The sequence below is a fragment of the Motacilla alba genome, chromosome 3 (genome assembly GCF_015832195.1).
Source record: "Motacilla alba alba isolate MOTALB_02 chromosome 3, Motacilla_alba_V1.0_pri, whole genome shotgun sequence".
In the NCBI taxonomy this organism is placed as follows: domain Eukaryota; kingdom Metazoa; phylum Chordata; class Aves; order Passeriformes; family Motacillidae; genus Motacilla; species Motacilla alba.
The window spans coordinates 23947582-23974617 of NC_052018.1; the positions used below are offsets into that span (position 1 = coordinate 23947582).

The window sequence follows — 27036 nt, forward strand, 5'->3', positions numbered from 1 at the left end:
GACACAGAACAATAGAACAGGAACAGAACAGAACAGAACAGAATAATTTCCCTTGGAAAGGGACCCACAACAATCTAGTTCAGCTGCCTGTCCTCCTGAAGTGTTATGCATATTGTAATTCAGTCTTGCAGGTAGTTTCAGAGGAGCTGACAGCCAAGCAAGACTAAGCGATCAGTTTTACAGGGAGCTCACAGTGTATTGCAGAAATTACACACTTAGACTCAAACCATGTGCCTAGTGAATGTTCAGTGCCCCTCCAAGGTGGGTTATTAAAAAAAAAAACCAAAAAAAAAAAACCCAAACAAACAAAAAACAAACCAACAAAACAAACCCCAACTAAAAAAAACCCAACCAAACAAAAAACAAACTAAAATGCTTCCATTAAAAACTGAATAAAAGAGCAAGCAGTCTTCCTCAAGGATAACTTTATTCTGGGCAGGACATTTGACACAGAAGGAATGAAACAAGCATTTAGGATGTTTTTGAACAAAAGCACTGAATAAACAAGAACCATTCTTTCTCCACATCTCAGACAATTCCACCCCCCTCCTTCCATATTAAGTTCTAAAATATCCTTTCAGTACACACATTATGGAACATGCTGCTCATATCAACAGCTATATCAGATACAGGAACACCAAGGGAGTGGATTTTCTGGCTTTTTTTTTTCCTTCTTGTTAACATCATGGCACTTACACACTACTTTTTGGAAAATCTGGATTACAGGGGTAAATGAATCCACTGTCAGACTCCTTTATTATTACATGTTATACCTAAGCCTGAGAAAATGTAAACAGTACAGTTCTAAAACCATTTTCCACAAAGATGCTGCTAAATATTGAAGCACAAAGTAGTAGGTTATATATCATAAATTCTCAGATATGCTGCTTGTCCAGATTTCAGTATATAAAGGCCTCCATCTTTTCCATATCTGTATTGCACAGAGACAGCACGGTAACATACATAAACTCAGCTCCGTCCTGCTCAAAAAGAACTTTACCAGCTTCAGTAAGAATGTGCTTGAGTAAATGATACAGCCATTACATCTAGCTAATTTTCTGTCTCACTAAGTTAAAACTAGCTGTGATTCTCAATGTCAAGATTATTAGCTTTTCCCCCAAAATTAAAAGGCTTTAACTTAGGAAAGGAGGACATATATAAAAAAAGAAAATTTTAAGTACAACTTACTTTTCTAGTCTTTTGACTGGACCAACTAAAACTTGAATGCTATAGTCAAGAGAATCACTGACAGTCTGACAAAGGTTCAGAGATTACAGACCAGGCTCAGATTCGTCCTGTGTTACTTGAATCTCACAGAGTTGTCCCCCTCCTCAGCAGAGAGACTCAGGTATCTCCAGAATGTTAGTATGCTCTCAAATGAGACAGATTTCTTTTGACACGATTCTCACTCACCAGGGGTGAGTCACCTCACAACAAAGGAGCTCACACTTAAGTATGATGAATCCAAGCCTCAGCTGCCTGTTCTCATGACTTGTGTCCTTCCACTTGTAGGAATTAAGTGTACAGACCAGACTACTTAAATAGGCTACTTAGGTCTAGGGATATTGGGATAGGTTCAGAGTGCTCATTCTTGAGACAAATTACCTGGTGATAAAATAAATTAAATGATATGCAGACATAAATACAGGTATTTATTTCCAAGAGAAACAACTATCTTTCCAGTCCTATCACAAATATACATATTTCTCTTTCCACTTACCCACAGACACCAATCAGTGTGCACTTTAGAAAGCAAATGGCTGCTTTGTTTTACTGCTAAGCATTGGCATCACTGCTGCGGAAGCAGTTAGGTATGGTTTGGAGTTAGTAATTGCTATACCCAGATAACAGGGCAGCAGGACACACAAGATGTCTTTGGCATGTGTTAAGTCCTTCATGCACTTTAGCTCTTTCTTTGTCTTGTACTGTCTCACTGTGGGCTGAGCCTATAAAAGCAAACAGTGACCAGTGCTCCCTGGGGTTCCCCCTGTAGCACTGAGCCAGCAGCCAACCCTAGGGTACAGTTTCATCAAAATCCCACACATTTACCATGGGAAGCACCGAAAAGGCAAGAATATTCTCAGTCTCAAGACCACAGCAGCTGCCCCTTGTGTGTGCTGGCAGATCCCACGGAGAGGATCTTATTGATACACAAGCTATCCAATTCCTGTGAAATGGCTGGAAGCTGAGAACTGCACCTGCTCTGATCCCTTTACGCTGGATTTAAGTCTCATAAATAAACTATTTTCCTGAGCTGATCACACAGTAAGCTCAGAAAGATAAGCCTTTCTGCACACTTTTGCAGGGAGATGCATTTTCTCTGCACACTTCAACTTTGGCAGCACTGCTCCAGAACACAGCTATGGAAGGTCTTCTCCCACAGCACTGAAGGATTTTATCTTTCTTCTGTAGAAGGAGGTGCAGAACAGACAAATGCTGACTGTGCTCTAAAAGAATCTTCTGCTGATGGCTGGACTCTGGCACTCCTTTCCAGAGCAGAACTAAACCAGATTATTTCTTTTCTCTATACCTTGATATAAATCATACTCTCATAAACTGAGTTAAACTGCTCTTCAAAGAACTGTATCAATTTCAGTGAAATCAACTACAATTTAACAACATTTTCTCAATGGGACCACTTAAGATCCCATTTTTTCCTGTAGAGCCTCTGGGCCTAATTTATGGAAGCTGACATCTTCTTCACCTGGTAAAAGATAATGTATTGAGTGAAGAAAAACTGAGTATAAACATAAGGTTAGACCAACTCATTTCCTCTGGGTTGTTTTGTTTTTTTGGAGTTTTTTTTCCTTAAGTGATTTAGAACAGCAGCGATTTAGAACAGTTGTGAAAAAATAAGTCAGCTGCATAGATCTTGTTTCCTTAAACTATGTTGCTAGCATATCACTAATACTTTGTTACTCTGAAACCAGTTTTCTTAGTTCTATTAATTTATTGTTAATAAGTTCTTTAATATATCTTCAGCTCTTACATTCGCAACAAAAGAAAAAGAAGAAATAGAATCTCTTTTTTCTCCTTAGAAATCATTAGACCATTTACATGAATTTAACAGAGTAGGTCCACATTCTATTTCATAGTGAATAATGCCAAAGAACAACTTTTAAGCAGGAAAAAGGAACACTATGTCAGAAAACGGATCCACAGAAGAGTATTTACCCTTCACTAAATAAGAGTCCTCAGATTTGGTAAATTTGAATAGCAGTCCAACAAAAAACCTTTCAAAGGCAAAAATAAATTAAAAAAAGCTGCCTCCCACTATCTTTTAGCAGCCTCTCAGAGACTGTGACTGTGAAGGAGAGTTTAGACTGTTAAGTCACTCACTCTTCTGATGTCTCTATGAAGCAATGAGCATAGGACAAGACAAGTGTGGCACTAAGACGTGGCATCACTTGAAATTACACAGCCTCAACTAGCACATAAAACTTCAGAAAATGTCTAATGAATGCCCCTTCCTCAGTATTTCTCCTTCACTGCAATATTGCACCACTTTTTTTTATCCACTTCTATAAAAAAGTTGAGTCTAATAAAAAATTTAAATTTTTTTGAAGTTCATTATAAAAATTTACTGTATAAAAATGCCAAATACCCTAAGCCTTATATACAAAATGCATCACTTTTATGAAAATAACTGGACCCAAGTATTTAACAAAACATTTTTATACAAAAGGTACAAGATTGCATTCAGATTAATGCAAGTAAAAAAAACCCTTAAAAATGTCTCATTCATGGAAGACCTGCTCCTTTTAAATGTACAGGTATATAAACCAGTATGAAATGGTCCCACGTTGGACACCATTTCCAGGCATGCACTGCTCAGAGGTATTTCCCAGGTCACCGGTGAGCGCCGTACTTGGCAGACCAGTCAACGCGCCCGTGGATCGGCTCCGCTGCCGGCGGGAGAGGCATTAACCGCGGCGAGCTTTTGGTGGGTGAACTGAACGACAGCCATCCAAGAAGGGGTCTGACTGATGTCAGAGATGCAAAATCTAAAGGACAAAAAAATTCTGTGATATAAAGGTTCAGTGAGAACTGTCCATACTGAACAACAACTGGGTGCAGGTCCAGATCCTTACTTCTTCAGGAGGTAAGTCTCCTTTTTTAACAAAGTCTGCTGACGTGAAACAATAGCGGATCCAATCCCTAAAACCTTAGCAGACAAATTATTTACATCACTGATTTGGCAAGTGTTAATTCTGTGCCAGCTCTCACACCTACCTATAGGTCCCACTGAAATAAGCTGTAAATAAACCCACATATTTAATAAACAAAAGTAAACACAAACCAAATCCTTCTCCATATGAAGTTCTGCAAGGTTACAAACAATACCTCCAGGCAGTCACATACTGACAAATAAAATAAAGCAAAGATAAGCAGTTCAGTGCTGCATACATACAGCATTACTGGAGTACTGACCAAGGGACCAAAAGAACTTTAGTACTGGACTTACCAGAAGATGGGTCCACAACTGGTGCTAACTGAACCCTCTGCCCAGCAGAACCTACTTCCTTCTTCAGAAATGAAGGGACATAAGCATTCGTTAGACCGCTTGATCCTATGGGCCCTGAAAGAAATGGCAAGGAACACCTGAACACAATGGATCTCCCATACTGACAACAGGAGACAAAGGTGTGCCCTGAGGGATCATTTTCAAGACCAAGCCTGATCATGGACTGATCAAAACAAGAACTTAGTCAAAGGCACTTGAAATCCACAGCTCCTATATAAACACCTGCATTCAGGAGAGTGTCAGCATCAGACTGCAGTAGAGATGAATGGAAAACATGTACAAATTGTACTTGTCAGAGAGAATGGCAGTTCTCTGACATCTCAGCTTTTTCAAGGTTTCTCAAAGTTTTCAAAACTTAGCATTTCAATTGGAATTATCTTGCTTGACTTTCAGCAACTATGTGCTAAGAAAATATTGACTCATAGTTTCTATGTAGTGAGTCTGGGGCTTTGGTGCTACACAAAGCTCTTACTGAAGCCTGTGAGAGTGCAACTTAAAAATGTTGCACAGATTCACATTTCAAATTTTGAAAGCCAGCTACAAAACTTGTCCCTAAGATGAGCAGGAACAGATTTGACTGATCTGTAGGATAAGCCACAGAAATGGAACAAAACAGTCTAGAGTTATAGCACAGAGGGGCACTAAACAAGGTATCATGCACAGAGCAGGGCCATCACGCATGTGCCTACGCTGTAGTAGAGCGGTGGCAAAGCCTATTGTGGGAAATTATGGTAATAAATAAAAAAAGAAAAATCTAATGACATCCTATGCTGCTACAAAAGAAGCAAAAACATGTAAAAGAGCCAGGAAGGAGACATGCTACGTATATAAAGGTTCTCATGTAGTTTAGCTATTTACAGTGTCCTCCCATCTTAAATCTTTAAAGAGCGATTTTCTGAATAAATTACATCCAAAACTTTAAGTTGTTGTTTTGGGTTTTTTTAACCTAGGTTTCTAGAGGCCCAAAATGCTTCTTTTGGCCAAGATTCAACATAAACTTTGGCAATAAAACACTTTCAAAAGAACATAGGCAAAAGAAGTACATCACTGCAGAACTGTATCACATGAAAACCTGAAGCCATGGTTTAGAAAGGAAATACATAGATACAATCTAAAAACATTGTGTTATTAACATGTTATATCTGATAAAAACTAATGTAAAAATCTACACATTAATTACTTCAACTCAAACAACAGTGATTAAATACCTGAAATATCAAATGCCAAAAAGACCTGAAGAAGAAACATTGAAGAGTTTTGCTTTTTGTCTGAATTTTTAAACTATAATTACTACATTGTTTTAAACAACATAAATTGAAAGACATTGTGGTAGATTTTTTTTGCTTTATTCATGCAACGAGATTGGTGTGTATGGCTAGTTCAATTTAAACCAGCTTCCTCCTGTAATGACAGCTATTTATGTACCAGGTGTACTAAAATAGTTTGGAAATGAGAAAACATTATTTAAAGAAACTGAAGAGAGAAACTGAAAGCAGGAGGAAGCATTTCACGTTGAGCAGACCTAAGCTGTCCAGCTTCCATGCATGGGGTACTTCAGACTTGTGAGGATTCCTTAGAAGAAATTACTGTTTCAGTTTAAGGCAGTCTCCCAAAGAAGAGCCTCATAACCGATTTTAACACAAAGAACAGACAGGGTAATCAGGTGCCTTCAGAGCTGACAATGTTTTGGAAATGGATGACTCCAAAATACACTGGTGGGGAATTGCACAGACATCACTTATTATCATTTCTCAGAGTCTTAAGCACACCGTCTTACCTGAATTCATCCTGTCGGCAGTACTTCCTCCCAAACCAGAGGTTTTCCCAGACAAACTGGAACTGGGCCAGTGATTAGATGGAGCAGACTCTTTGCTTGAAGCGGAGACTATGCTATTCCTGGTGCTTATTCCTGTATTGCAAAAATGCAAAGATTACTTCACTAAAATCCCAGTTGCCACACAGGCCTGCATTCATTACACCTGACGCACATCTGCACAAGAGCAGATGTCTGGTTCAACTTAGCCAAAACCTCTCTCCTCTCAGTAACTCTCTGAGTCACTCTCCATCCTCTCATTATACAGGAATGCTGGAACTAGCCACAGGCCCTAATCCTGCAGACATCACAATGTAAGCAGTTCCACTAGCATCAACAGCTGCTTATATCACAGGACAGGGTCCTTACATCAAGCCACAACTATTCTCATGTCACAGAAAGTGAACCTTGCTATGTACATGAAATCTGTGCTTCCAACAAAAGCCTAACAGCAACAAGATAACTTGAGAGGCAGTAATGGCAATTCCATTTCCCATAGTACTGTACTCTTCTTTGTCTCTACTGAAACCTCAGATTATGCAAACAGTTTGCACTACAGTTCACATGACACCTATTATTTGTATCTAATATAGCTCCCATATTTAAGCAGGGTACCTAACATTCAAGGATGCACTCACAATTTATGATATGGCTAAAGCAATCTTGGGATCAATGTGTTTTACAATCTCCTCTAGTAAAACAAGTTTTAGCTACCAAAACTCTATCTAAGTGAGACAATTTGGAAGTCAATTATTATTTCAGGAAAAAAGGACTGAGACTGAGTTTGCTGTCACAATACCTTCTAGTTTACTTAATTTTGAAGTAGTACTACAAATGAATTAATGCTAACACTACCTTCATGAATAGAAATTATGAGAAAGAATATACTTATATTCATCTCATTTTAAATAATGGCAGACATGCTGTCTGCCTCCTGTACTTCCTCCTGCCTCAGCATTGGTGTCAGTATAGCAGAGGTTATCATGAAGACAGGCATGTAATTCTCTACAGAGACACGGATCTGCTTTTTACTTAACTCCAAACTACAGCAAAGCATATTCCCACTACTAGTTTGCCTGTTGCTCATGGTACTATACGCTCATGAGGTAAACACATGGCACAGTCTAGAAGACCAGTCTTATACTTTTTAGGTAGACAGGGAATAGTTTGGCACATATACAGACACCTTCTAATGCACTTCCAAGTATAAAAGTATCCATCAGGAGGAAGAAGTACCATCAGTCCTGCCCCCTTGTTTGTACTGCTAGACTACTGGAATGTAGTTTGTGTCGTGGCCATCTACACTACAAGCTCTTTCTGTCCTCGTGTTCTTTGAGCAGCAGCCCAGCTCCACAAGTTCAAAGGATAAGAGAGGATAGGAGCTAATGTACCAATGACTATTTCATACTCCTGTTGGAACTGCAGGAAAAAAAGAAAAGTATTTTACTAACCAGGTCGATACCTAGAATGATTTAAGTAGTGTTGCTTTGCTGCAGAAACTCGCAGTGTAGGAGTGTCCTGCCGCAAAAAGGTCGCATGGGAAGTTCGTGCACTGCTGCCAGAGCCTACAGCATCCAAAGGCTTCAGGTCCAAAATGCTTTCAAACCTGTAATTCAAAAATTGGTATGTAGAGTCCAAGTCTTATAACACATGTATATTTACAGCTGACTTTTTCAACTACACCCCATCTCCAGGAATCATTTCCTTGTAATGTGTTTGCTACACCATAAACACTCAGACAACAGGGAATATTATCAACCCAAAGTCATACAAATGCCCCTGAAAATCAGATTTGTGCTTCTAGCTTCCTTATATACTGCTTTTAAGGTTTTTGTAAGTCACTCAGTAAGTTTCTCTCTTTGGTATACCATCCTTGGAAACTGCAGCTTAGACTTGTACAAAACAATTTATATGTGTGGAATACATCAAAATGGTCCGTCCACATGTAAAATCAAAAGTATATATTCAAAAATTAACTTGGGGAGACTTAAGCCAGTTATAATTTTCAGTAGGAAAAAAAAAAAGAACATGAAATTGTATAGATATACATTTCTAGATACAAAGAAAGCATGAAGAGCAACATTACTAAGAAAGAGGAAAAGGGCAAAGAAATAGACCAAATAGCACATACACATAAAAAACCCCTTACCTACAAAGAGTTTCATCATTCTGCCTCTTCTTGTTTTTCAAGTCCATTCTCATGATGGAAGAGCTGAAATCAAGGTCTTCCAAATCATCCCAGTCTTCGGAACTCTTAATTGTCCTGGGAAGATGTCCCCATCTTCGCCTAGGTTTTGGTTTAAGTTCACCATTTATATTCTCAGACCCAGCAGATGTTTTCTGTTACAAAGATTGAAAAGAAACAAACCCACATGCTCAGACCACAATCTAAGCGACAGGAACAAAGAGGACTTTTTTTTCTTCTATCTCAAAGAGTAATAGTGGTAGTTGTGTTGTTACAGCTCTATCTTCCACTTCCATTAAGCATGCTAAGAACACAATTTGTAGCCTTCTAACATTATTATATATCTTCTGCATTTTGTCCTGCAATAAAGCATCTTGAACTTACAGAAGAAGAAATTTTTTGGGTCTCAATTCCAAGTCTATTCATGTTCCAGTACGCACCTCCCAAACCATTAGGTTTTGCTCAATTTTTACTTCTAGACCCATGTTGGGAATATAAAACTGCATGAATGCTTGTTTCCACAAGCCTGTGTCTAGATATTTAACTTTTTTTCTCTTGCAGAACAGCCCAGGCACAAATTTGTGCCTCTTCAGTCATTCAGACTCAACAGTACATTTTGACTTTGTGTGACACTGGTCAGTACTGACCCTGATTATGACTGACCCTGTAGCAGCAGCATTCACACTGTCTGCTCTCATCACCTATTTTATGAATCCAGTCTCCTCATTAGTAGACAGAAAGGGCACACTCTCATGCTGCAAGAAGAACCTGTAAGTTTCCATGTCCACTTTGGAAGACCAAAGGGACTATTATTCCCAGTGAATAAACTGGATGCCTTAAATGGATGAAAGCAATAGTCTCCCTAATTTCAATACTATTTAGCTTCGTACTTTTCTCTCTGGCATCAATCCATTCGTATTTTGAACACTGTACATCCATTTTATTCATATGAAATCAGTGTCATCCTGTAATTGGTGCAGGTGTGAAGGGCAGCACAAAATGGCTCTGAAACAAGAAACTGAGTTGCTAGTTTTACAGCAACTGGGTTTAGATTTCAACAGAGGAACTTCCAGTTTCTAGCAGAAAGTTGGAATGTTGGAACCATGTTTTAGTTCCACTCACTGTCCTTTTAGTGAAGTACAAGAACCTTCAAAAGAGAAAGAGAACAAGAAAACGAAACACAAGGAAAAAAGTCAGGCAGTGTATCAGAAAGGTTATCTTATGCTAGATGGACCTTTACCTGCTGAGGAACCTTATTGTGTATTGCAGGCAGAAGAACCTGGTTAGACTTGTCCTCCTGTAAATAGTTACTGTGCTCAGCCCCAGAGTTGTCTGTCTTACATGCGTACACCATGTGCTGAGAAGACTGGCTTTGCTGAAAAGGCCTTGATGAAATTCGGGCATGGGGTTTCAGAGGGGGTTGTGCTGGAGGGACAGGCTTAATATGGAGCGACAATTTATTATGCAGTTCCTTTTGTTTTCCCAGTTCCTGAATGCCCAGGGCGTGCCCAACCTGGAAGTACGAGTATCGAAGTGCCTGAAAGGTAATAAAGATGTTAGGTTTAGAAAACCGAAGTTTTTCATTTACCCCAGTCCTACATGTCAACACAAATTTAATTTCCTTTTTTTGTGGGATAGGAAACAGCAGAAGACCCATCTTTCAACATTAGATTCCAGTGAGCACAATCCATTTTAAAAAAATGTTGCAATAGTAGGGAATTTTCAAGAGATACTGAGTTACCAAATCCTCTGTGGACTACTACAAAAGGAAAGGTTCTGCAGAATTAAGATAGTTAACCAAGTATGTGGCATCTAAAGGCATGTTTCATTACCTGCTGTCCCTTCATGTGTGTGTGTGAAACATTATCCCCCTCATCATTACAGATGCAGCCCGCAAAACTCAATGACCCCAGAGACATCTCCTCCATTCTCCATTTCTGAGACTGAATTAAGCGAAAGAAACACAACCCTTATGGAAATTAGCCTCTACCTTTTCTGACAAGTTAGTAAAGTTAGTTAGTAAAAGTACTTTTATCTGCCTTACAAATAATTAGGAAGTTGTCAGTAAAGGCAATTAATCTATCTTGCTGTTTCAGGCACACTCATCTTCCCTTCCCAAAGACTTCTTACTGCAAAAAGCTTCTAAAAGCTCAGATTCCTCACTCTATTCGTACTTTACTGTAAAACATTCATTAATGCTCTTAATATTGTTACAGTCAGTGTTTTTTTGTTCTTCATTACTTTTGAGAGTTCTTGATCTATTTCACTTTTTAACTGTTTTCATTAAATTCCAAGCTTTTAATTGCAATTTGTACTGAAGGCCCAGTTAAATCACAAAGGTTCAGCTATGGCTCTTGAAGTCAAGTGTCAAGAATCCCATCTGTTTTCTAAAAGGTGCCCTGCTCATTGTATTAGTTGAGTACTACCCAAAACCAGCAGCTAACCCCACCTGTATGTGCAATACTGATGACTCGGGCAATGCTTGTTGGAACGTATCTGAAATGCACTTGAGCTGAGGCTGCCCAGCAAAAGCAAGCCTCATCCAGGCAACACTGGGCTGGAGGAACAGAGAGCAAGGTGGACTAACAGCTGGCTGAAAGGTCAGGCCCAAAGGGTGGCAGTCAGTGCAACAAAGTCTTGGATGGAGCCAGGAACTATCTGTGTTCCCCAGAGGTCAATAGTGGGGCAAATACTGTTCCAACATCTCCATTAATGATCTTGCTGGTGGTGCAGAGTGCGCCCTCAGCAAGTCTGCTGATGACACAAGTAGAAGGAGGGGCTGACACACTGGTTGGTTGTGCTGCCACCCTGCAGGACTTCCGCAGGCTGATGAAATGGGCTGACAGGAACCTCACCAATTTAATAAGGATAAATACCAAGTCCTGGGAAGGAATAACCACATGCACCAGTCCATGCTGGGGGTCAACCACCTGGAAAGCAGCTTTGCAGGGAAGGACCTGGTAGACACCAAGTTGAACATGGAACGGCTACCAAATACGCCCTTGCTGCAAATAACTCTAAGTCCCGGGCTGCCAGAGCAAGAGTGTTGCCAGCAGATCAAGAGCAGTGATCTTTCCCCTCTGCTCAGCACAGGTGAGGCCATGCCTGGACTGCTGTGTCCAGTTTTGGCCTCCCCAGAAGAAGAGAGAGATAGACATAGTGGAGAGAGTCCAGCAAAGGAGCACAAAGGTGATTAAGGGACTGGAGCATCTCACATGTGAGCAAAGACAGAGAACTGGGACTGTTCAGCCTGGAGAAGAGAAGGTTCTTGAGGATCTTCTCAAAGTACGCCAAAAAACCAGAAGGGAAAGTGCAAAGGAGATTGACTTGAGTCTCTTTTCAGGTGTGCCCAGTGACAACACGCACAAACTGAAACACAGGAAGCTCCTTCTGAACATCAAGAAACACTTTTTTACTCTGAGAGTAACTGAGCACTGGCACAGGGTGCCTAGGGCAAGGTGATTGAACCAGATGCCACTCATTCTGTGACACACTACAATGAAGGAACAGCATCACAGCCTTAAGCCATACATCCTACCTTCACTCTGCTGCTATTCACAGTGACTGGATTACACTTAATTCAAGTGTATTTATACCTTTGATAATTAAGCACATACCCCAAGCAGTTGATGTTTCATGCAAAGATTAATTACTCTCTTTTAATTACCCTTCTGTCTTTCAAATTGTTCTTGGATTCTCCTCCCTTCTGAGAACTGCACCCCTGAGCAACTGCTAAATGTCTGTTCTTTGCAGTAAAAGAAAAAAATCACAAGCAGACAAAATGAAAATAAAATCAAACCTGACTAGCTGTAGGCCGCTTTTTGGGGTCCCACTGTAGCATGTCTCTCATGAGCTGCACTGCTTCACTGCTAGCATTAGGTATGAGAGTTTTTAGGTTGTTAGGTACACACTGAGGCCAGCGAAAATTCATGGAAGCTGAAAGCTGGTAGCCTTCAGGCCAGTCGTTCTGGAAGAATGAGATTTTCAAACACATAAAAAGTTCAGCTGTATCAGTGCCTAAGCACACTAGCACATATTCTACCAGTAACAGACAGTGTCCAGCTTACTCTGGTCTCATATCGAAAATTTCACTATGAATCTTCACCCCAAACCTCCGGTGAGAGGTAAGTCTTGCTGCACATCTGACAGAGTCAAGGGCACAAATGGAATCAGGAAATAGGAATCTTGCCATGATCCCAATTTTTACCCTCTTGAACCATAGGTTTTTATGCAATGTACAAGAGAAAATCAGATTCCCACCTAATGAAATCACAGTCTAAGGACTTTGCTTGCTGCACAGGGGTCTATTTTTCCTCCTCTGTGTGTCAGGTATAGCATAATTAATGCACAGAAAATAAGTTTTAATTTAGTTTATTATATATGATATCAACACCATAAATTAACAGTATGGAGGAAAATTTATTATTTTTATGCTTACTACTATCTTGTGTATTGTGGAACAGCTCCAGGATTATTGTAGTCTGGAATATCACTTCAGTTACCTTTTTTGGCGTCCCTAAGACTTGGCAAATTTTGAATATAGTATCAATTTCACTGGCGCCTGGGAAGAGAGGCCTCAGTGTGTAAACTTCTGCCATTATGCAACCAACAGCCCAAATATCTATTGGAGAGCTATAGCAGGTGGATCTCAGAAGTACTTCAGGAGCCCTGTACCTGTAGTGGAAAAAAAGAAAAGGAAATCCCAACAATCAAACAATTCAAACATACACAAAACTGATCACCTCTTCATTCTTTGCTATTAAGAGCAAACATTCTTTAAAAACCTCCTCTCCTGTACGCAGACTTTTTCTTTTTTTTTATTAAAACTACATAATCTTCTGTAAACGCTCTCACACCTTCCTGACACACAGCAATCCTAGCATGTTCCCACCTGCCTCACTACACTCCCACTCTGCTCCTTTGCTGTTGCTATCTGTAAACTATCTTGCACTGACTGAAGCTTTTCAAATTACACCAAGCTTAACTAAAAGTTGCATAACGAGGAGGCATCAAAAGTAGTATAACAATCAGCACAAATTCAGTACTGTACTACTATCAAGTGTTGGTTGCAAGTTCCTACAATATAAGTGAGTACTAGCACTTACCATCTTGTGGATACATAATCAGTGTAAGGAGGTCGAGAGCGGATTTCTCGGGCTAAGCCAAAATCTGCAATTTTCACAAGTTCTGGTCCCATGCAAAGCAGGTTTTCAGGTTTCAAGTCCCTGTGAAAGAACCCTGAAATTCAAATGAAATATTGATGTGGATTGCAACGTCACTCACAGCTCTATCCTCTATTTTCCAACTGGATAGTTTTGCTTTAGTTCTTAGCATTGAAGCTGGAATAGCACCACACAGATATCGAAGTCCTATGTAATCAGCAGCGCTGATCAGTACAGTGGTGTTCTGTTAGTTTGTGAAGAACAGTATACACAAGTTGGCTATCTTGTAACAATTCAGAGCATTTATTCTGACAGCTCTCTTTCAAGTGACACTTCTCTAACATAAAAAAATTTCCACCATTTTAGTGCTAGTTTCATTCTAACTGGAAACTGTCCAATTAAGTTATCAAACAATTATATAAAATGTTATTTTAAACAGAATACAAATTTAAATGAGGGGTTTTTTTGCACTTCAAACTTCTTTTTAAATCTGAGAACATAACATAATCTGCAAGCACTGAGCTACTCAACACCATGTAAGAGGATCTCAGTGTATTTTTTTAGTGTTCCCTGCATTCAGCAAAAACTGATCATGAATGAATGTTTGGCAAGAGCTCTTTTAATACAAATGAGAGAAGAGGGCTGGCGTATCACTGACTACTGTCTCTGAAATTTGCTTCCATCATCAGCCCAGAAATCTTGTCCTTATGCTTCTTTCTTGCAAGCACCTGAACCACCATTCTGAGATACAGCTCCCTCTGCAGTACCTGACTGAAGCTCTCCCGCTCCTTTCCAGAGACTCCAATATGCTTACTTTTTCCATGGCTTTGAAAATGTTCCCACAGAGAATGGACTAAACATTGACATAGGATATGTCTATGTTGTCTAGTATATCTAGATTAGCTTTTGCTCATTAGATTAATGTATAACAGCACTGAAGACATAGTGCTGTAGGTATCTACTAACCAGGAGACTGCATCCTTCCTAGGGATGTTGAGTTGATATTCTGGTGCCAGCCTGAATTACTGCTTCTTTGTGAAAGGCAGCAGGCAAAGCAATCAAGGCTGTTCTTAGCATTTAGGGCAATCACTTCTGTGTTTTGCTGCACAGACATGCACCAAAAGAATACTTGTGAGGCAATTTATTTCATGACAAACTTGTATAAAGAGCAATCCATTGTGTAGTCAAATATAAAAAGATGCTTAAGAGTTTGGATGGACAAAGAACGCAAGAAGTTTACTTGACAAGCATTTCTATGCCACACAGGTGCAGAACAGAGAAACAGAGAGAGGGAAAAAATGCTCACATGATTTTTTCCAAAACTGTTGTGGAGAGAATCTTGGGACACTCAGTCTTACACTGTGAGCCACAATATCATCACAACCATCCTGTTGGGCTTGCCAAACATTTCCAGGTACATTTCTTAACTACAGATTTGCACCATCTTGGCAGAAATACAAGTCTAGTGTGGTAGCAGGTCAGTGAAAAAGACAGTTTTGACATAGAACTGCTCAGTCTTAACAGCTACAGTAAATTAAATAGCAAAAAAAGCTGTTCTGAAAGGCTGTGATCCATTTGACAATTAATTGGAAAAAGCTGGCTCGGATTTTTGCAAATCAATCATAGTATTTTTCTGTGTTTACATATTATGTATGTCACTGAAACAGAATGGATTTTATAGTTAGGTTTCAGATGAGTATCCAAGCCCCATTAGAAGAGTGCATAAAGTTATTAGCTGGAAAGTATTTTGCAAAACACAGTTAAATGTGTTCTTCAAGTGAACTATAATGCTGGTCCTTATAAGCATTTCACTTCCAGGACTCCAGCCACCGAGGTCAGTTCTCTTCTGATAACCCAGAGAGCTGCCCAGCAACAGACCCTTCAGTGTATCTAGCAGACAGAATTGCAGAGGTCAGCAAAAAACAGTGAGGAAGCTTCTGTTAAAATAAGGTGTTTGTTTTGAGATTTTTTTTTATTAGTTAAGTGGCTCTTGTTACTACTGGCTGGTACATCAGCTTTAGCTTTTACCATTGTTATAAATATTAGTTGGAAGCCCATGCAACAAAAGCTGCTTGTCACTCTGACTTTAAAATGTATCTTATAGAAAATGTGTTTTATTCGGGTATCTGCATGTACCTGGAGAAAAGAGTAATTTCCTCTTTATTCTCAGTCTCAGGGGACCTTTAAATCTATCAAGAAATGTGCTCATTAGCATCGAACAAGTTTGAGTGGCCAGCTGCCAGACTGAGACAGTGGAAATCTACAGAAAAGGAACTGAGAAAACCTCCAGAATGAAGTATTAGGCAACTATAAAATACAAGTGCTATCAGTCATTTGAATCTCTCCTATAGAGCCATTCTTTGCATCATTCCTTCTATTGAAGTTAGTAATGTAATTGCTTGTGTATGAATCAAAAAACTTACACAAACACTATCTGTCTCTAATTCAGAAGGTTTATAGCTAAAACGTAACCTACCATGCTTATGAATAAATGCAAGCCCTTGCAGGATCTGATACATAATATTCCTAACTGTAGACTCAGGGAACAGTTTGTTTCTGCGGAATAAAAGGGAAGAAATAAATATTAATGACTAAACTCATAAATTAGCTTATGCTATCTAATGAACCAAAGACAAAAGGTAGCAATGACAAATAAAACTGCCAGTCAGATTTTCATATTTGCCTACTTTGTCTTCTAGTTACAGAAGAAATTCTTATTTCCTCTGCAGTCCCTTTGCACAAAACTGGCCATTTAACTAAGAATTAAGGAAACAAATCACATTCTTGAAGGTTTGACTCACACAATGTTTAATAAGTTGATGGCCTAGTTAAACTATAGAGTATGATGCAGAACATACTCTTAGAGACATCTGGGCTTTTTGTTTTCATAAGAAGGTAGGATATCAAGCATTTCTGTGAAATTCCCAAAGACAATTGGTTTCTGTTATAGACTTGAACCACTTCTTCCAAGTTCATTATTTCATACAATTTATATCCATATCTATATATATTTAAAAATTACATATATATAATCTTATATAAGATTATATCTATATATATTTAAAATTACATATATATAATCTTATATAAGATTATATCTATATATCCATATATATGTGCCAAATTAAATTACTCTTTTCTATACCTGTGCATGCATAGTAAGTATTTTTATGTTTAAAAAGGCATTTCTTGTGGCATTCACATAGATATACTGTAACAATATCCTTACTTTGTTGAATCAAGGAAGATTCTTGTCAGCTGCCAGGCTGATACTATGGTCCATACAGAGAAACAATCAAACCAGGAAATTTTGCCCTCAGTTATCCTCTGGTGAATGTTATCATGGCCCAAAGGCTAAAATTAAGACTTTCTTAATGCTCCAGCAATATCAAAAAGATAGATTTTATTCAGAATGCTGACAAATGCAACAAGCAGTCTTTGGTCATGTCAGTTCAAATTGCAAGGAAAAATAATTCCTGTAAGCAATCAAAAATTTGACACCTCTTGATTACTGCTCCAACTACTTTTTATTTATTCATTTATTTGAGGAAACCATAAAAGAAGAGGTGGTGATACCACTCTCTTATAAAAAAGCACCACTGGAGTACTTACATAGAAATCAGAAGTTCTAGGTCCAATGCCTCCTCAGTGTGAGGACTGTTGAAAGCCCACAGTTCCTACCTCTCAAAAGAACTCCCTACTCCCCTACCACACTAATGTGGGACAAGACACTAGAAACTCTCACTAGACTGGCTAGGATATGCTCAAAGGTGACAGTCACAGCCCCTACTGCAGCCTGCAGCTTTAAGCTAGAGTGATCCAAGCCTAAACAAATGATCCAAAGTCCTCTGAACAGTATCAGGGGTGTTGAAAGCACATTACCACAAGTAATTAATTTATATCAGGAATAGGTGATGCTGTTACATACCTCTCTTTCATTAACTGATAAAGATTTTCCTTCATGTATTCAAACACAAAATACAGATGATCATTTTCCCTGATAACTTCTTTCAGCTTTACCACATTGGCATGGTTTAATTTCTTCAAAGACTAGAAACAGAAAATACAAATAGGATTTTACAAGGCTCTTAACATAGTGAAGAAGAAAAAAACCCCAAATTATTTCACTGTTGCAGAAGTATTAACTTCAAAAACTCTTTGGTGTCTTAAATAATCAGGCAGGTCTGAGAACAAAGACCAGATCTTGAAGTACTACCATATGCATATACAATCTATACAGCAATTTAATGTGCTGGTCATTCAAAAGCCAGCTATCTGCTGTCACTGTAAGCACCAAAACAACTGCATTTTCTCTGTAAGAAACTTCTGAATGGCAGAATTCACACTCTTCTTGCACCTGCACTGGCAACAGTCAGGTTAGAGTCAAGACTAAAAACAACCCTGGAAAGTCTTCTTTGGTATAGTGTATTAACTTTTGCAGGCAGCTGAGCTTGTTCAGCCCTCCAAGTGGGATGGGGAAAATAATCAGAAGGGCAGAAAGTGAGACAATTCATAGGCTGAGATACAGAGTTTAATGGGTAAAGCAAAAGTCAAGCATGCAAGCAAAGCAAACTAAGGAATTCATTCACTGCTTCCCATGGGCAGGCAGGTGCCCAGCCACCACCAGTACAGCAGGGCTCTATCACATATAATGGTTACTTGGGAATCAAATGCCATCACTCTGAAGGTCTCCTGCTTCCTCCTCCTTTCCCTAGCTTTTGTTGCTCAGCACAATGTCACAAGGCATGTCCCTTTGGTCAGCTGTCTTGGTTGTGTCCCCTCCCAGCCTTTTGCCCACCTTCAGCCTACCCACTGACTGGGAAGCATGAAAAACAGAGAGGGCCTGAGGTTGTGAAAGCACTGCTGAACAATAACTAAAACATACCTGTGTTGTCTGTTTTGGTCAGAAATCCAAAACATGGAGCCATAGAAGCTGCTACAAAGAAAACCAACTCCACCCAAGCTAAAACTAGCAAACTTGGGTCTTCCTTCTTTTTTTAGATTTTCAGTGTATTCAATGTCCATTTTTACAGGGTATGGCACGAAAAATGACCTAGGTTTTCTGTGCTGACTACAAATTAAGGAGGCCCCTAGAGCCTACCCCCAATGTTTCATCAGCATCAGAATTTTACACTATATGTCTGTCCCCAAGCCAACTATAGAGAAACAATTGCACGTACAAAAGTTAATGCTGCACAAAGGGCATGTGTTCTCAAGCTCTGAAAAACAAACACCAATCAACTCCAGGTGTGACAGGAAAGCTATCACTCACACACTCCTCACTGCAGGGAGGAAGCAGCTCTCTACAACCAAGTAATTTTTGTAAGACTACAGAATTTCAGCAAGTGTTTCTTGTAAGACTACTGACACTCCCAATGCAGAGTCAGGAAACAGAACTGTAATGGCATATGCTACAGCTCACTTTGGGAGTAGTGTTTTGACACAAGAGTTGTTAAGAATTTGATGTTACCCCCAAATGTGACAGTGATCACCTAATTTGAAGTCAACCATTAAACAAAACAAGTACCTTAACCTCTCGAAGGTTCATGCACTCCTCCCAGGAATAAAACTTTCTCTTCATTCTACAAAAGCAGAGGGGAAAAGAATGACTAATACATGGAAAATATCAGCTGTTCTTAGAACCAAAAGCCTCACTGCATCTTAACAATTCAGTTCTTCCATCAGAATGTAAAATGCTAGCTCCTTTATCAAAACTTTACATCTCTAGACAAGGTATAGCCAAGTTGATTTACTAGTATACACACTCAAATAAAATTAGTCAAATAACAGTTACTATTACACTGGATTGCATTTTTCTGTACATATATCTTGCTGAAAATAATCCAGAGCCTTCAACAAGCACAGGCATGCTATTTTTCTTTCTGATATAACAATGCGGTAGAATAGAGTCTAACTGTGAAAAGAACAAGGGTAGTTTTGACAGTTTTGAAGCAAATCAAATGAAGATCCAATCACTTCACTGGGTCTCCAATTTTATCATATTCTCCTTGCCCCTCTTTTCTATTTTTGATTTCTCTGTGATTTTAGTTTTTTGCTGTTATTTCCACATTTTCCTTTGTCCACTACTTTCCATGTTTCTCCTTCTCTTGCAAGGTGCATCTCTCATGCCAACTGCTTTTCAAATTCTGCTTTCCTCTTCAAGCTTATAAGCAACTCTGCTCTAACAGAAACAAACTGTGGCAGTTTTCTCCCAAGCCAGATTGTAACTCTGAACACAGTATTTGTGTGTAATGTATGGCCCTGTGTGTCCCTACACATTTTGATTACCACTCACTTCTTTGAGATGTAACTCTGTGCTTCAGGAACAAAAGAATGAAGGCTCACACATACATGCACACAGAAGATCACAGATTAAAACTTACAAATACTCAAGTGTGCAGAGTCTGGATTTCAGAGCAAGTTAGGCACTCTCTGAAGATCTGGGCCTTTGCCTTTAATGATAATTCAGTATTAACTTATTATTGCAGCAAATTTCCAATTTAGCAAGTTTGAAATTGGCTCCCACAATTAGAGTAGTTTAAGAACTACAAGCCCTTCATGTCATGAAGGGGTCTGGATTTTTTTTTTGCAGTGTTTTTGCAGTTACTGTCTTGTGCAAGCAGGTACCAAGCCACTTCTGTTTTTAACAAAGGATCGGCATTAACACCTAAGCTAAGAGAATACTTCTGACTTGTTCTGATTTTTCTGAGTTTTTCCCATATTGCAAACCGAAAATTAAAGCAAGACTTTCTAAGCAAGGTCTGATACAGACAAAATACCCGCAGCAGAGGGGATTTAGAAAGTTGATAAAGCCAGCTATTGACTGCTCATACAAAACAGCATTGTACTAAAAGCTCTTTTGACAAGTCTGTCCCTTGTCATGGTCAGTATTTCAGGAAGGTGCCTGCAATGCTTTACAGCTGTCTCTTACATAGCTAGGACAAGTAAGCCATTTACAAACTAAAGTCGCTACTGAAACAGAAGAGAAAATCATGTGAATTTCGCAAGGGATTTCAAGAAAATCCTAAGTTGAAAAGACCAATATGTCATAGCATAAAAGGTATAGGTAACGGACAATGAGAGCAGTTGTGTGAATTATCACTGCAGTATTAATATTCCATTGAAAATTAGACTACAAAATATATGTTCCATGCATGCAGCAGCGAAAGGGCTGTAGATTCCAAAGCAGCATTGCAGAATAGTCTAAGTAATTCATAAAACACGTTTGACTGCACATAGCAGCAGAGTGCTGTTACACAGTAAGCCTATGTATCTCACCCTCTTTATCTCCTGCTGAAACTTTGGAGGATACAAGGAACTTTTTCATGCTGCCCATCCGTATTAAAAAGCTGCACGGAATCTGAAGTACTCAAAGCAGCATGACCAAGTTGATGCAGACCTAGAAAGGAAAAACCTGGACTATGCATTATTAAGTAATGTATGAGAACACTTACTTTTTAATGGCTATTAGCTCTCCAGATTCAATGCTTCTCCCTAGGAGAACAGAGCCGTAGGTCCCATCACCAAGCTGTCTGATAGTTTTGTACCTATTCATGATGAGGATACTTCAGCTGCAAGCACATTTCATTCCTTGGCGTTTCCTGTGGTTTTTCTCCTCCGAGTGTAACCAGTTCTTTCTGTGGCAGCATAAATATAGAGCACTCAGGACAGTGTGAACAGTTGCAGGAATCATGTTTTCAAGACTTAGCCTTTGGTCTGAAAGCACAGAACATAATCAATTTGATTTCTGCACCCTTCTGAGATTACTTGTTTGCAGACTCCACTCTCCTCCAAGAATACAGTCCCTGTCAGCCATACACAAACATTCATCATGGTCTCTCACCAGAAAGGACCAGTCTGTATCTGGATGTAACTGGGTAAAATCCCCAAAGCCAGTCCCATGCTAAAGCTAAAGGTATCTTACAGAAAGCTTGCAGGCAGCCCTGATGGGAGACACTATTACTAAAGTCACAGGATAAAGTCTCACGGCCTGGAGAAAATCATCTGCTAGCAGAAAAAATGAGGCTTTACAATACAATAGGAGGGGATCTGTCCTAGCCAGATTTTTAGGCATGTAAGTCACCACCTTACAAGTCACACTGCCATCAGTTAAACCAATATCCTCAATTTCCATATGGTCCTATGTGAGAGAGCACAGACATATGCATTCCTTTAAACAAAGTGTGCAGAGGAAGAATATTACATTCATGTCAGGTAAGATCAAATGTATTTTACTAAAGTAACTCCAAGCATCAGTCAGTCTCTAGAAGTAGTGGCTACATCAGATTACCTAGCCAATCTTTCGCTGTGACACTGTGTGAACAAAAAACACCCCACAGAACAGTTTGGGTTGGAAGACACCTTAAAAATCATCTAGTTCCAACCCCTGTGCCATGGGCAAAGACACCCTCCAGTACCCAGGTTGCTCAAAGCCTGACCTTTAATCTTTCCAGGGATGGGGATCCACAGAATCTCTACTGGATAATAAGCAAAAAACTTCTTGTTTCTAGTTTAATTGTTGCTGGTATTTCCTCCACTATAGTTTAGAAAAAATGGAATCTATTCTATGTAAACTAATAATACATTTGAAATAAAACAGAATTCCCCTGCAATGAAGGTTTGGTCACTTGCATTCTCTTATTCTTCACTTCTTAAAAAGACAACAATATTCATAGCTTGAGACTTTTGCCTTCTGTAACATGCATTTTAAATACAGTTTCACAAATTTTTTCTGTAGTAGCCTTATATCTCCATTATTTCACAAAGCTGTATTATGATTTTAGAAGTAATGCGATTATGTTACTGGAACTCTGAACTGACATCAATGCAGAGCCACAATCCTGTAGCTGCAAGATGTTGTGAACATCCTTTATTTTCCATCTTCTAAGCCTACTAGCCCCACTAATACTGATACAGAAATAAAGACCAGTAAATTTGAAGTTAGAAGACCTTTTGACAATTTACTCATTGTGCAGCATGTCTCTAAATCTATCTCAGATACTGGTCAGTGTCTCAGACAGGCAGGAGGAACTGCCCTCTAGCAGTACCTGTTTTTTTCCACACACTCACTACTGCAGAGAACCAGGACTGAACACCTTACATTAGAGGCCTAATCCCACATTCTGTACTACTTGCCAAGGAACACAGAGCCTGCCTCTAACAGCAGTTTCAGGTACCAGTTCCCTTTTGGCTGGTTTTCAGATTGTGCACCTGAGTAGCACAAAGCTATGTTCAGTGGTCTGCATCCAGGTTAAAAAGCTTTAACCTGCTTACTCCAACTGGTCAGTGACTGGATGGCAACTCAGAAGCCTTCATTCAGATCCTTGGCAATAAGATTTCAAACGACAACATCATCTTGCATGTTCTCCTAGTCTGAAAATCCGAAATGTATTATCAGTCCAACAATTTTATACAGTAATTTCAAATCAACACAGTTGGGACTTGTGGACTCTTCTGCACAGACTGCCCTGATGACAGAGTTCTGAAACTGTGATCCTAACAGCTGTGATGTCTTAAAATTCACAGATTCCTATGCTGTCCCTGATTTGCCATTCACATATCCCTTTCAGGGAACTGTGACTGAAGAGTCGAGGAGCACCTTTGCCTCGTATTTGATAACCACAGCAAAACTAAAGATGCTTAACATTACTAGCAATAATCACCAATGGCTGGATAGATTGGTTATTTGATGTCTCTTGTAGATACAAGTGGTGAACCTAACTATTTATTCCTTACTGAGGGTATTAAATGAAATGCCTCTCCTTCCCACAGCCATCAATTTTCAAAAACTTGTATGAAATTATCTTTACAATTGTCAAGTGTGACCAAAACAGACTAATTAATATATTTTTGAGGAATTAAAGTGAGTAGAGGGAAAAAAAAAAAACCACAACCCCCCAAAAAATCAACAAAAAACCCCAAACATACAAAAACAAACCCAAAAAACAACAAAACCCCTCAAAATCCAAAAGCAAACAAAAACCCCAAACATACAAAAACCAAACCCCACCCAAATGAAACAAAACCCCCAAAAAACAAACAAAAAGTCCCAAAACCCCCAACCACCAAAAAACCCCAATGAAACCAAAAACAACAACAACAACAACAAAAAACAAACAAAAAACAAACAAAAAAAACCCCGAAACCAAACTAGTCAGAAAACACTTACTTCAGTGAGGAATTAATGCTAAAAAACATGCCAGGATGCACAGAAGTTAACCCAGCACTTCTGGAAGCACAAATCCACCTGTGTGAAAACCCACCGACAAAACCTGAATGAAGTCTTCTCTGGTTAACTCAATCAGCACCATTTCTTGTTGTTAATAGTGAGGTTGTTTTCAAAATCTACTTTACTCGGCCTTCAGACTGTTTCGTCTGAGTCCCACTGAAATTACTGAAAAGAGCATGAGTCTCCGACAAGCAGTCTGCAGCGCTATAACATGCATCATCTAATCTAAAAGTACAATCTACACAAATTCACATCGTCAGAGGATGCAAATATAAACTGCAAAAATATCTTAAAGTAAAAAGTATGTTGATACTGAAGAGTAAAACGTAAACCCCTTATTTCCACCGTGTTGTAACACCGTGTTCAAACTCTACCTCACCTATATTTTTTCCCCGCAGAAATCGAACCGCAAAACGCCTTTAACAGCAAGCCTAACTCAATACATCGAGAGTGCTTTCTAACCAAGTAGAACTCAAACCTACTATTTCGCTTATGAACCCTTTAAATACGTATCCCCTCCTGTTTGAAGTGCTGAAGCGCCGAGAACTGAAAGCGAAACTGGCTCGCTCTGCCACAGCTGAGAAACGCAGACAGTAAACAAACAGCATGTGCCTTTTTAAACTTGTCCTGTGCTGTGGCAATTACTCGAAGGTATAACTAGCAGGAAGCAGTGAGAAAGGCGCGGTTCAAAGCCGGCGGTGTCCGCAGGGTGCGGTCCCAGCGGCTGCCGCGTTTGTCACAGAGGGCTCTGGGGGTGCCCCATGAGCTGCACACGCAGGCAGGGACAGAAGTGCGATGGCGGGTCGCCGCTCCGGCCAGGTCCCGGCTCCTGCCCGGCCTCCGCGCTGCGGCGCCGCCCGACCCCCCGCCTCAGCCCCTGTGCACTAGAGTGCCCCCGCTCACGTTCCTCGCCGTACGGGAACACGGGTCCCCCGGCCCGCCGTGCCCGTGCCCGGCAGGACTCACCGCGGACGCGTCTCCCCGCTCGGGCCCGGCCTGCGGACAGGCCCGGAATGGCGGCGCCGCGGCCCCGCCGCCCCGCGGAGCAGCTGCGGCGCAGAGCGGCCTCGCTCGGCCCATGGCGCGGCCCCGGCCCCCGCCCCGGCCCGGCCCCCGCGCCCCCGGCCCGGCCCGGCCCGGCGGGGCTCCCCGCGGGGGGACAGCGCCCCACGACTGCGGCCGGGGGAGCCGCGCCGAGCCCTCGCAGAGGGGGCGCTGGGCTGAGTGTTAACGAGAAAAAAAAACCAAAACAAACCATCTCTGGAGCATTCCTCTTATGAGAGACTGCGGGAGCTGAGCCTGTTCAGTCTGGAGAAGACTGGGAGGGGATTTCGTTAATGCGTAGATACATCTTAAAGGTGGGTGCCAAGAAGATGGTGCAAGACCCTTTTCAGTGGTGCCCAGTGACAAGATGAGGAGCAGTAGCCGTAAAATGAAACACATGAGGTTCCACTAACTGTGAGGAAGAACTTCTTTACACTGAGGGAGGCAGAGCACTGGGAGAGGCTGCACAGGGAAGCAGTAGAGTCCCTCTCCGGATACATTGAAAACACACCCTGGACCGAGGTGATCCTGCCTGGGCAGGGGGATTGGTCTGTATGACTTCCAGAGGACCTTACCAACCCTAACAGTTCTGTGATTCTTGTGAAAACAAAATCCAGCCGAACAAACACGAACCCCACACTGATGGGCCTCTCACATGTCAGAGAGGAATTTAAACAACAAAACTAGAACGCAGAAATACCAAACTGTGAACAAATAGGAAGAATATTGACATTTTAAGTGGGGGACTGCCTTCCTCACCCAAGTACCAGATCATCACCTGGGCTCTGTCAGGGTCAGCCTAAGACATAACGGCAAGAGCAGAAAAAGGAAAACAAGGAACAAAAAATTGTTCTAAAACAATTGATTATAAGGACTGTAATAGAGATTCAGGAAGTGTCAGCTTCTTTTTACACTTCATCCCTTAGGTTTTAAAAGTAAAGCATAGAGTTAATTCCCAGGGTTTGGAAAGACAGGATGAGGTAGTGCTGTAATTCAGGAGTACAGTGTAGGACAAGACATTCATTTGCTAAAACAGGTGTGGGCAAAAACAAAGCTCTGGGTGCCTCCCCCACCCCATCTAGTCAGAGGCTAATCTTTATATTTACATGAATATATCATAAAGACTCAAATTCCCTCCAACAGACAGGCATGATTCTCAGTGAAGCCAGGAGGAGCAGTGTACACTAACATGAGATTTCTGCTTTAAGCCACCCATATTACATCCCACGTGCACAATCACGTTTTAGCACTCAGCCCTGCAACAGCCACAGGATGCCGTTTTTCTGTTGTTACAGGCAAGGCTTTTTCATTCCCAATAGAATCATAGAATTATTTGGATTTGAAGTAACCTTAAATATCATCCAGTTTCAACCCCTGGCCATGGGCAGGTTACCTTTCCCTACACCAGGTTGCTCAGACCCCCAAAGTGGCCTTGAACACTGCCGGGGATGGGAGATCCACACCTTCTCAGGGCAACCTGTGCCAGTGCCTCACGGTCCTCATAGAAAAGGGTCTTTTGCTAATATATAACATTTAATATCTAAGAAGAGGCACACCCAGGTAGGAGAAAACCAGCTTTGACTCCAAACGAGAAGCAGCACTAATGATAACCTGTTGTAGCCATGAGCACCCAATCTCAACACCTCAGGTGGCCATGCTGTGTCATCTCAAGTGCTCACGCCAGCAGCACCCAGTCCCCCCGGCTGCCCGCCACCCCCGGCTGCCCGGCCTTGTCGGGCAGCCCCCTTGCCTCTCACTGTCTCCTCTCCACAGAGCAGCGCTACAGTCACCTGGATCTGAAACCCACTGCCGATGCCGACTCCCATAGCCCTCGCACCCCCATTTCCCGCCCCGCTGCCCAAGCCTGAGCGCTCACCGACCCCTCCAGGGAAGATACACGCCTCCTCATCCTCCTCCGGAAGACGCTCAGGGCAGTAGACATGCACAAAGGTTCACAGATCCATACACGTGGTTTTCTTCTGGAACAAAAAGACTGTGATACGCTTTAAAAAAAAAAAATAGGTTTCGTGCTCCCGGACATCGCCGCTTTACCTCGACTTCCCTGCTGGGATCGCGCCG

The 27036-nt window shown here is 40.7% G+C and overlaps 1 protein-coding gene across 17 annotated transcripts; it reads right to left on the minus strand.

Annotated features, from left to right (window-relative positions):
• Positions 1-408: 408 nt before the first annotated feature.
• Positions 409-26981, minus strand: CILK1 (ciliogenesis associated kinase 1). Of its 17 annotated transcripts, none has more exons than XM_038132736.1 (15): positions 24880-25068; positions 23854-23931; positions 21140-21322; positions 19213-19267; positions 17614-17735; positions 16162-16241; positions 13629-13761; positions 13026-13197; positions 12323-12490; positions 9764-10060; positions 8488-8678; positions 7790-7944; positions 6303-6434; positions 4466-4579; positions 409-4004 (listed from the first exon to the last, which is right to left on the minus strand). In XM_038132736.1, exons 3-15 carry the CDS (start codon positions 21238-21240, stop codon positions 3850-3852), a joined length of 1875 nt encoding a protein of 624 aa, XP_037988664.1. In that variant the 5' UTR covers positions 21241-21322; positions 23854-23931; positions 24880-25068; the 3' UTR covers positions 409-3849. The 17 variants fall into 17 exon arrangements, with proteins under 17 accessions (XP_037988664.1, XP_037988671.1, XP_037988667.1 ...); XM_038132743.1 differs by lacking the exon at positions 24880-25068 and adding an exon at positions 26838-26972 and having other exon boundaries at positions 3679-4004; XM_038132739.1 differs by lacking the exon at positions 24880-25068 and adding an exon at positions 26838-26972 and having other exon boundaries at positions 3679-4004; positions 21140-21401.
• Between the last annotated feature and the right edge of the window lie 55 nt (positions 26982-27036).

Excerpts from the sequence above, each read along its gene's own strand:
- CILK1 (XM_038132736.1), bottom strand. The coding sequence starts at position 21,240 with ATGAATAGGTACAAAACTATCAGACAGCTTGGTGATGGGACCTACGGC. Across the intron at positions 19,268-21,139 it reads GAGCTAATAGCCATTAAAAA|AATGAAGAGAAAGTTTTATT; the intron begins GTAAGTGTTCTC and ends CTGCTTTTGTAG. Across the intron at positions 4,580-6,302 it reads TGCCGACAGGATGAATTCAG|GGCCCATAGGATCAAGCGGT; the intron begins GTAAGACGGTGT and ends CATTTCTTTCAG.